This window comes from Gymnoscopelus braueri (assembly GCF_963280865.1).
Source record: "Gymnoscopelus braueri genome assembly, chromosome: 8".
Classification (NCBI taxonomy): domain Eukaryota; kingdom Metazoa; phylum Chordata; class Actinopteri; order Myctophiformes; family Myctophidae; genus Gymnoscopelus; species Gymnoscopelus braueri.
This window is the reverse complement of record NC_137609.1, coordinates 56,379,668-56,391,096: the sequence shown is the minus strand read 5'-3', so window position 1 is coordinate 56,391,096 and position 11,429 is coordinate 56,379,668. Positions and strand designations below refer to the sequence as shown.

Below are 11,429 nucleotides of genomic sequence, written 5' to 3'. Positions count from 1 at the left end.
TGTGACAAAATAATAATGTATTTATATATATATATACGCCCTGAAAAGAGAAGGTTTTTAGACATACATACAGTTTGTACCCACAGTGACCTTCATATGGTTACAGGTGATCACGTCTTTTAATTCTCCTCTTTTTATACATTATTTGTTATTTTAAAAAAAGAAATAAAAAAGGGACATTTCAACTGAAACCATTAACCAGAATGTCTCTTTTTTCAACTTCGTGTTTTTGTGTTTTTTTTTCTTCTTTTTTTCTTCACAATAAAGCAAACACATTTAAAAGGACAACTACGCTTCATTTCAGCAAAAGCCTCATTTCATACTTAAATTGCAGGTTTAAGTGTCGCGCACTGAAAATAACAGATCTACAAGCTCACAACGCGGCGTGGCTACGCCGCGTTGTGAGCTTGTAGATCTGCTATTTTCAGTGCGCGACACCGGCCGTGCAGCTAAAGTACAAATCAAGCCCAGACTCTTCAACTTGACGGTGTGGGTTTGTAGATCTAAAAAAAAAAAAAAAAGGGGATTGTGTGTACTGTGTTCAGTTCAGTTCAGTCTGCTGTCAGTAGGGGGTGCTGTGTCTACCATTTGCCCCTCTTGCTCCAGTCCTTGGGGGTGAAGTGAAGACATTTGGGGTCGATGCGTAGGTGTCTCTTCTGCATGGCTCGCTCATGTCCGTCCACGATGTCCTCCGACAGGGTCAGGATATACTGACCCTACGAACAGACACACATTATGTTAGAGAGCACCGAAGTCTGACGTAATTTACACATCCTACCTGGTTCACGGTTTTCCACCCCCGTTCTGAATTCCCATAGACGTATTTAATATCACGTCAAATGAGAACTGTGTTCCAAAAATAATATGAAGCATCGACTGACGGTGAGAAAATGCTAATGTTACTTCCGCCGAATTAGTTACATTTTCACCAGAAACGGACTGTATCAAATATAAGTGACTGACTATCATAAACGATACAGAACCTCCTCCTGACAATATCTCTCTATATATAATATAAGCGATACAGAGCCTCTCTGACAATATCGCAGAGACAGTTTGTTTATTTTTTGGACCACAATTCTTATACGAGACGATTCTAAGATGAACCAATGTTATTCTCCATAGAGAAATGACTTCTACGACCCAGCGGATGAACGAGTGACATCAGGACTTCTGTACTATAACATTAAGATATACTGACCCTATGAGCAGAGACACCATCATTAGGTTTGACTTTTTTTTAATTAAGGCCACGTTCACAAGGTAACGATCAGAGCAGACAACCACAAAGTGTCACGTTGCGTTCTCACTTTTTACTCTGCGTTTACACAGAGACACAACAGTGATTGCAGAGAGGCGAGGCAGAGCATTTTCAAACATTTCCACTCTTTCACTCGGTTGCCATTTCAAAATGCCATTATCGTCTAATTGTCCACAGATACAGTACAAGGCCGCATCGTAAGCTTGTAGATCAGCTATTTCTATTATATATTTGAAAATGTATGAAAATGTTTCAACATGGAAACGATGATAATTGTGACATCACATCTCACCTTGTAGTAGTTGATTAGGTTCAGGTACTGAAGAGTAGAAATGACGTCCTCTTTCTTTACACTGGTGATCTCACTTATTTCACTGATGACACAAGAAAACATCAATGATTATGGATTATATATTTTTAAATCAATTAGTTCCATTAACACATTAACCGCCAAGACCGTAGTCCTACGGGCCGTTAAATCCAACTGTTAAGCGCCGAGACCGTAGCCCTACGGGCTGTGGTGCTTTTTCCTTTTTTTTTTTTTTTCAATTTTCCAGGGGGACCATTTTCAGTGTAACACCACCCGAAATCGACCGGAAGTGCGATCACGTTTTTTGTTTCCCGTCTGCCTTCATTCTAAGTCGTACACAAAAACCCCTGTAAAAGCTGTACAGGACATGTAGTTTTTCATCCTCGCATTTCCCATGTTAACATAAACGATCAGAACTCAAACATGGCGGCTCCGTTTGACACGCGGTCTCGACGAGTAGACACCAGGACATGTGCCCGTTGTTTACAAACATTGGATCGGGCAATCTAAAGGATTTTAACGGGGCCTATGGCGACCTGAAAAAAACAAAAAACAACAATAAAACCTTGGCACTGGTGAGTACATTATGAGATTAGCCCTTGGCGGTGGATGTGTTAACCTCAGTGTTAATGTTTTAACCCAACTGATGCCAGATTGCTTATACTTTAAGTAATAATAATAATGACACCTTATGCACGTGTCTGGTTTTAATGACACCTTATGCATGTGTCTGGTTATAATGACACCTTATGCATGTGTCTGGTTTTAATGACACCTTATGCATGTGTCTGGTTTGAATGACACCTTATGCATGTGTCTGGTTTGAATGACACCTTATGCATGTGTCTGGTTATAATGACACCTTATGCATGTGTCTGGTTTGAATGACACCTTATGCATGTGTCTGGTTATAATGACACCTTATGCATGTGTCTGGTTTGAATGACACCTTATGCATGTGTCTGGTTATAATGACACCTTATGCATGTGTCTGGTTTTAATGACACCTTATGCATGTGTCTGGTTTGAATGACACCTTATGCATGTGTCTGGTTATAATGACACCTTATGCATGTGTCTGGTTTGAATGACACCTTATGCATGTGTCTGGTTATAATGACACCTTATGCATGTGTCTGGTTTGAATGACACCTTATGCATGTGTCTGGTTATAATGACACCTTATGCATGCGTCTGGTTTTAATGACACCTTATGCATGTGTCTGGTTTTAATGACACCTTATGCATGTGTCTGGTTATAATGACACCTTATGCATGTGTCTGGTTTGAATGACACCTTATGCATGTGTCTGGTTATAATGACACCTTATGCATGTGTCTGGTTTGAATGACACCTTATGCATGTGTCTGGTTATAATGACACCTTATGCATGTGTCTGGTTTTAATGACACCTTATGCATGTGTCTGGTTTGAATGACACCTTATGCATGTGTCTGGTTATAATGACACCTTATGCATGTGTCTGGTTTGAATGACACCTTATGCATGTGTCTGGTTATAATGACACCTTATGCATGTGTCTGGTTTGAATGACACCTTATGCATGTGTCTGGTTATAATGACACCTTATGCATGCGTCTGGTTTTAATGACACCTTATGCATGTGTCTGGTTTTAATGACACCTTATGCATGTGTCTGGTTTGAATGACACCTTATGCATGTGTCTGGTTATAATGACACCTTATGCATGTGTCTGGTTATAATGACACCTTATGCATGTGTCTGGTTTGAATGACACCTTATGCATGTGTCTGGTTATAATGACACCTTATGCATGCGTCTGGTTTTAATGACACCTTATGCATGTGTCTGGTTTTAATGACACCTTATGCATGTGTCTGGTTTTAATGACACCTTATGCATGTGTCTGGTTTGAATGACACCTTATGCATGTGTCTGGTTATAATGACACCTTATGCATGTGTCTGGTTATAATGACACCTTATGCATGCGTCTGGTTTTAATGACACCTTATGCATGCGTCTGGTTTTAATGACACCTTATGCATGTGTCTGGTTTGAATGACACCTTATGCATGTGTCTGGTTTTAATGACACCTTATGCATGTGTCTGGTTTGAATGACACCTTATGCATGTGTCTGGTTTGAATGACACCTTATGCATGTGTCTGGTTATAATGACACCTTATGCATGTGTCTGGTTATAATGACACCTTATGCATGTGTCTGGTTTGAATGACACCTTATGCATGTGTCTGGTTTTAATGTGCTTCTGAAAATGAACGGGACAGGAAACCTGGGACTACAGTTAATGCACAGAGCCAATCAAAACACTGCATACTAAAGTCTCTGTGTGTGTGTGTGTGTGTGTGTGTGTGTGTGTGTGTGTGTGTGTGTGTGTGTGTGTGTGTGTGTGTGTGTGTGCGTACTTGATGGTTATCTGCGGTCTCTCTCCGTTGTCTGGTTTCAGGTCCATGAGGATCTCCAGGATGGTCTGGGACCAGTAGGACCGGTAGGACAACAGACCCAGGTCTGACAGAGGCTTCTCTGGCGTTCCCGTCTTCCCTTCTACCTTGGACAGCTCATAACCTGATGATCAACACATTATAACAACCATGAAGAACCCTGGTACACAGATAATACACTACAGCTCATAACCTGATGATCATCACATTATAACATGAAGAACCCTGGTACACAGTTAATACACTACAGCTCATAACCTGATGATCAACACATTATAACATGAAGAACCCTGGTACACAGTTAATACACTACAGCTCATAACCTGATGATCAACACATTATAACATGAAGAACCCTGGTACACAGTTAATACACTACAGCTCATAACCTGATGATCAACACATTATAACATGAAGAACCCTGGTACACAGTTAATACACTACAGCTCATAACCTGATGATCAACACATTATAACATGAAGAACCCTGGTACACAGTTAATACACTACAGCTCATAACCTGATGATCAACACATTATAACATGAAGAACCCTGGTACACAGTTATAACACTACAGCTCATAACCTGATGATCAACACATTATAACATGAAGAACCCTGGTACACAGTTAATACACTACAGCTCATAACCTGATGATCATCACATTATAACATGAAGAACCCTGGTACACAGTTAATACACTACAGCTCATAACCTGATGATCATCACATTATAACATGAAGAACCCTGGTACACAGTTAATACACTACAGCTCATAACCTGATGATCAACACATTATAACATGAAGAACCCTGGTACACAGTTAATACACTACAGCTCATAACCTGATGATCATCACATTATAACATGAAGAACCCTGGTACACAGATAATACACTACAGCTCATAACCTGATGATCAACACATTATAACATGAAGAACCCTGGTACACAGATAATACACTACAGCTCATAACCTGATGATCATCACATTATAACATGTAGAACCCTGGTACACAGATAATACACTACAGCTCATAACCTGATGATCATCACATTATAACATGAAGAACCCTGGTACACAGTTAATACACTACGTGTCGACGTGTCAGGGCATTTATTTATTTATCGATGTGTTGATTGATTTCCTTGTGTTGTTGCACAGTTGAGGAGATCCCAAACTGTGCTTTCCTTTAAACATCGTAACTGCAGTCTTCATGTTTACAATTTAGCATCAAAAACCAAATAATAGAAATGTGACTTTATTTATTAAACATGTGTTTATTAACACAGAACACTTGTTTAATCCGTAGGCAGCCTATAACTCACGAGGCCTACGTTTGACAAATTAGGAAGAACTCCGTCCCAATGGCAAATAATAATAATAGTAACAACACAACACATTCAACAATATGTAGCTGTATGGCCTCATGGCCTGGATAGAAACATTTATAACATCTTACGGAGCGTTCCGGTTACCTCAGCCAATACAAGAATGCTCGCCCCCAAAACCAGGTCCGGCGACCTGGGAACGGTCGCCACCAGGTTCTACTAAACGTAACCTCAGTAAAACAGTGTGTTTTGGGGCGATCGTTCCGGTTACCTCAGCGTACGTTCTCTCTCTCTCTCTCTCGTCATGCTGTCATTGTTTGGCGACAGGGCACGGTGTGTTCTAGAAATACCATCAGCTCATGAAAGTCTTTCTCCTCCACAACGCTAACGGTAGGCCTAATACAAGCCTTTCCCCTCCACAACGCTAACGGTAGGCCTAATACAAGCCTTTCCCCTCCACAACGCTAACGGTAGGCCTAATACAAGCCTTTCTCCTCCACAACGCTAACGGTAGGCCTAATACAAGCCTTTCCCCTCCACAACGCTAACGGTAGGCCTAATACAAGCCTTTCTCCTCCACAACGCTAACGGTAGGCCTAATACAAGCCTTTCCCCTCCACAACGCTAACGGTAGGCCTAATACAAGCCTTTCTCCTCCACAACGCTAACGGTAGGCCTAATACAAGCCTTTCCCCTCCACAACGCTAACGGTAGGCCTAATACAAGCCTTTCCCCTCCACAACGCTAACGGTAGGCCTAATACAAGCCTTTCCCCTCCACAACGCTAACGGTAGGCCTAATACAAGCCTTTCTCCTCCACAACGCTAACGGTAGGCCTAATACAAGCCTTTCTCCTCCACAACGCTAACGGTAGGCCTAATACAAGCCTTTCCCCTCCACAACGCTAACGGTAGGCCTAATACAAGCCTTTCTCCTCCACAACGCTAACGGTAGGCCTAATACAAGCCTTTCCCCTCCACAACGCTAACGGTAGGCCTAATACAAGCCTTTCCCCTCCACAACGCTAACGGTAGGCCTAATACAAGCCTTTCCCCTCCACAACGCTAACGGTAGGCCTAATACAAGCCTTTCTCCTCCACAATGCTAACAGTAGGCCTAATACCTTGGCCTATCATCTTGGCTGTCAAACCAGTGATCTTTTCTGCCCGTCGGTCATCACTATGGCGAGGTTTCACGGTGAAGTCTGACATTCTGCTTTGCTTTAGGTGAAGGCTTTGGGTGAAGGCTTTGGGTGAAGGCTTTGGGTGAAGGCTTTGGGTGAAGGCTTTGGGTGAAGGCTTTGGGTGAAGGCTTTGGGTGAAGGCTTTGGGTGAAGGCTTTGGGTGAAGGCTTTGGGTGAAGGCTTTAGGTGAAGGCTTTGGGTGAAGGCTTTGGGTGAAGGCTTTGGGTGAAGGCTTTAGGTGAAGGCTTTGGGTGAAGGCTTTGGGTGTCTCACTTTAATGTGCTTTGACATCACTGATGTTTTAAGATGATTTAAGAATGGAGAATGGTCTTTTTGAGGCTTTATTTGTTTATATAATTCATTTAAAGGGCAAGACCACTTTGGTAGAGGTTTGGGTTGTGTAGTTACCTTGCCATGATGTAACTCCAAAGGTGGACAAGAAATAAAAAATAATTGCTGCATTGATTAGAAATTGATAATTCAAAATATGCTCCTCATTGACTTACATTGTACGGTAAAACAAAGTCGATTCAGACAATATAGAACATCACCAAACCCAGTAATGTTTTTTTTTGTAATAAAAATGTTAACTTACTGTTGATTTAGCTATTTTTATTAGAAAGAAAACCTGGACTGGATCGGCGGATCCGGATCTTCAAATAGTAAAATCATCAGGAAGTTGACATTTTTATTAAAAGAATAAACAGTACTGGTTATGGTGATGTTCTATATTGTCTGAATCAGCTTAGTTTGTGTTCGTTTATGGGCTAAAAGAGTGACTTTGAGAGCTGTTTCAGTGTACAATGTAAGTCAAAGAGGAGCATATTTTTTATGATCAATTTCTAATTAATGGAGCAATTATTTTTCATTTCTTGTCCACCTTTGGAGTTAAATCATGGCAATGTAACTACACAAACCAAACCTCTACCACAGTGGTCTTGCCCTTTAAGGACCCACAACAACCCTGGTCAGAGCGACTGGACTTACTGAACTCGATGAGCAGCTTGCCGTAGCCTCTGCGCTGGTAGGGAGGCAGGGTGAGGATACACGCCACGTTGTAGTCTTCTGTCGACTCTTTCTCCTGCACACACACACACACACACACACACACACACACACACACACACACACACACACACACACACACACACACACACACACACACACACACACACACACACACACACACACAGCGTTCATTTGACTAGAACTATGACCAAATATATTGACAATTTAGTCAACACATAAAGACTAGACAAACATATTAGGGAGGGACTAGTGGAGAAGAGATCCAGTAGATCTAGAACTAAGACTAGAGGAGTAGAGATCCAGTAGAACTAAGACTAGTGGAGTAGAGATCCAGTAGATCTAAGACTAGTGGAGAAGAGATCCAGTAGAACTAATACTAGTGGAGAAGAGATCCAGTAGAACTAAGACTAGAGGAGAAGAGATCCAGTAGAACTAAGACTAGTGGAGAAGAGATCCAGTAGAACTAAGACTAGAGGAGAAGAGATCCAGTAGATCTAAGACTAGAGGAGAAGAGATCCAGTAGAACTAAGACTAGTGGAGAAGAGATCCAGTAGAACTAAGACTAGTGGAGAAGAGATCCAGTAGAACTAATACTAGTGGAGAAGAGATCCAGTAGAACTAAGACTAGTGGAGAAGAGATCCAGTAGAACTAAGACTAGAGGAGAAGAGATCCAGTAGAACTAAGACTAGAGGAGAAGAGATCCAGTAGAACTAAGACTAGAGGAGAAGAGATCCAGTAGAACTAAGACTAGAGGAGAAGAGATCCAGTAGAACTAAGACTAGTGGAGAAGAGATCCAGTAGATCTAAGACTAGTGGAGAAGAGATCCAGTAGATCTAAGACTAGTGGAGAAGAGATCCAGTAGATCTAAGACTAGTGGAGAAGAGATCCAGTAGATCTAAGACTAGAGGAGAAGAGATCCAGTAGAACTAATACTAGTGGAGAAGAGATCCAGTAGAACTAAGACTAGAGGAGAAGAGATCCAGTAGAACTAAGACTAGTGGAGAAGAGATCCAGTAGAACTAAGACTAGAGGAGAAGAGATCCAGTAGATCTAAGACTAGAGGAGAAGAGATCCAGTAGAACTAATACTAGTGGAGAAGAGATCCAGTAGAACTAAGACTAGTGGAGAAGAGATCCAGTAGAACTAAGACTAGTGGAGAAGAGATCCAGTAGAACTAAGACTAGAGGAGAAGAGATCCAGTAGAACTAAGACTAGAGGAGAAGAGATCCAGTAGAACTAAGACTAGAGGAGAAGAGATCCAGTAGAACTAAGACTAGTGGAGAAGAGATCCAGTAGAACTAAGACTAGAGGAGTAGAGATCCAGTATAACTAAGACTAGAGGAGAAGAGATCCAGTATAACTAAGACTAGAGGAGTAGAGATCCAGTAGAACTAAGACTAGAGGAGTAGAGATCCAGTAGAACTAAGACTAGAGGAGAAGAGATCCAGTATAACTAAGACTAGAGGAGTAGAGATCCAGTAGAACTAAGACTAGAGGAGTAGAGATCCAGTAGAACTAAGACTAGAGGAGTAGAGATCCAGTAGAACTAAGACTAGTGGAGTAGAGATCCAGTAGATCTATAAGACATGTAATTTTATGCCTGGCTGCGTGTGGGTGTCACGCTTCAAAAATAGCTGATCTACAAGCTCAACGCGTGAGCTTTGTAGATCTGCCGCCAAAATACATCTTAGTCGACCAAATCAACTGTAGATTTAGTCGACTAAAATCTTATGATATTTACTCACCTAAAAGATGACTAAAATATGACCAAAACTAAATGGAAATGTATTCAGAAGACTGACTAAAACTAAAAATAACTGTATAATAACTTATTGTAAAATAACTTGCTGTAAATAACAACATCAATGGCTACATAATATCATTGCTGTCGAGAGGAAAGCATTCCAGAGATCATTCATTCAGACCCCTGTACCATGGCAATGATTACCATCACAATATAGAGATATTTGGAAGTAAATATTGCTTAAAGGGTCTACACCATGAAAATCACTTTTTTCTTGTTTTTTTGTATTTTTTGGGGTCCCCAGTGTCTCTTATACCCAAAAAAATGTTTTTTTTTTAAAATTCAGTCATTCCTTCTCATTTCATGGATTTCCAGAATGGGCATGTCTGAACAGGCGATCTCAGAATGGAATTTTTTATGATGTCATAAACATTAATGATGGCAAACCCAATGTTAAATGAAAAGTGCCCGAATTGCTCCGAAACTTCTACGAACAAATACTTCGGGCTCGGATTTTGGCTCCGCCCCCCGGAAGTGGGTGAAACAGGCACCTCAAACACTGGGTGGAATTGTTCAAAAATGTTCAAAGTGTTTTTTTTTCGATTTTGTATTTTTCTTAGATGCTTCTTTTTATGCAGAATTTTTCCATTTTTCTTTTTTTTTTAAATTTTTTTTTTTAATATTTCTTTTTATTAACAGACAGAATTGCTCAGTAGCCCCCCCCCTGCCCAAGAGGACGTTTTGGTATTGCAGCTGAAAGTGCTGTATAAGCCAGAGACAATTGACTTGGGATGAGTATATCTGAGTGATGATTTAGGCTCAAACCTTTTGAAAAAGGTTTGAGGGACATACACCATATGATATTAAATATCAAATATTTTTTTTAAATTCATGGTGTAGCTCCTTTAAAACACCTTTAAAAAAAGCCCAGTGTAAAGTCATGTTTGTACCTTGGAGAAGTATCCCACTATGTGGAAGCCTTTGGCGTCGTACTCGGTCATGACGTAGAAGAGGAACGGGTCTGTGTCGTAGTACAACGTTTTATGGTCCAGGAAGCACTTGGCCAATAAACACAAGTTCTGGGAATATGTCTGAAAGTAACACACACACACACACACACACACACACACACACACACACACACACACACACACACACACACACACACTTTTTTAGTGTCTTTTCTACAGCAGACACGCAGCTGTGAGCTCTGGTGTGACGTCAACTCGAATTCCTTGAGTCAAGTCATCAATGCCATTGAAAAAAAAAAAAAAACCTTATAGGTCGAATAATTCGAATGCTAAAAATCACTATTCGTGAATGCCCTAGTGTGAATACACAGTGTCCCAATTAAAAAGAAAATAAGGTTAATATTCCCCTAGATGTGAGGGCCATGGCGGCGCGTAGCGGCCTGAACCTCTATTAGTAATTTAAATGCTCTCAAATACAAACTGGAATCAAACTTTAAAGGACAACTTCTGTTTTTTTTACAACCAAGGTTTATATTTTAGCTTGTAATTAAAGTAAATAAAAGGTGAGTGTTATTTTTTTTTAAATTTACTGCTTTCTATAGTTTTAGCAATTTTCGCGATATTTTTTACAGTGGGCGGGGGCATTCTGGCAGGTGGCGAAATATGTCTTTTTTACACAATAAAAAAGGTCCTGTGGTCTTTGATGGCCAGATGTGAGTTATTGGGGGCTAGAAGAGCTACAGGTAAATAATAATAAAGAAAACGCCGGGTTATTGTGTAAAAAAATACATATTTCGCCACCTGCCCAAATGCCCCCGCCCACTGTAAAAAATGATCGCGAAAATTGCTAAAACTATAGAAAGCAGTAAATTAATTTGTTTTAACATTCATCTTTTATTTACTTTAATTACAATCTAAAACATAAACCTTGGTTGTAAAAAAAACAAAGTTGTCCTTTAACTCTTTGCCTGCCACCGACCAGATTCCTGGTCAGATTCTGCTACGGCGCTGTTCCACAGCCTGTGAATGATCCCAGAACCACAGAAGAAGAGCACACCCAGAAATCACGTGATCACAACAAAATGAAGCTGGTTTGGTGTAGTTCTTTAGGATTTATAAAAGTCACTTTTTCTCTGCTTTCTGTAGTTTTTGG

General features: G+C 40.6%; 1 protein-coding gene across 3 annotated transcripts in view; it reads right to left on the bottom strand.

The window, feature by feature from the left end:
• Window positions 1-518: 518 nt before the first annotated feature.
• Window positions 519-11,429, bottom strand: part of LOC308089726 (histone acetyltransferase KAT5) — a 42,140-nt gene continuing 31,229 nt past the window's right edge. For all 3 annotated transcript variants that reach the window (XM_080434619.1, XM_080434617.1, XM_080434618.1), the window contains 5 exons: window positions 10,256-10,396; window positions 7,518-7,611; window positions 3,984-4,143; window positions 1,554-1,635; window positions 519-716 (listed from right to left, as the gene is read on the bottom strand). In XM_080434619.1, coding sequence (XP_080290745.1) covers window positions 582-716; window positions 1,554-1,635; window positions 3,984-4,143; window positions 7,518-7,611; window positions 10,256-10,396 — 612 coding nt within the window. In that variant the 3' untranslated portion in view covers window positions 519-581. The remainder of the gene's footprint in view (window positions 717-1,553; window positions 1,636-3,983; window positions 4,144-7,517; window positions 7,612-10,255; window positions 10,397-11,429) is intronic.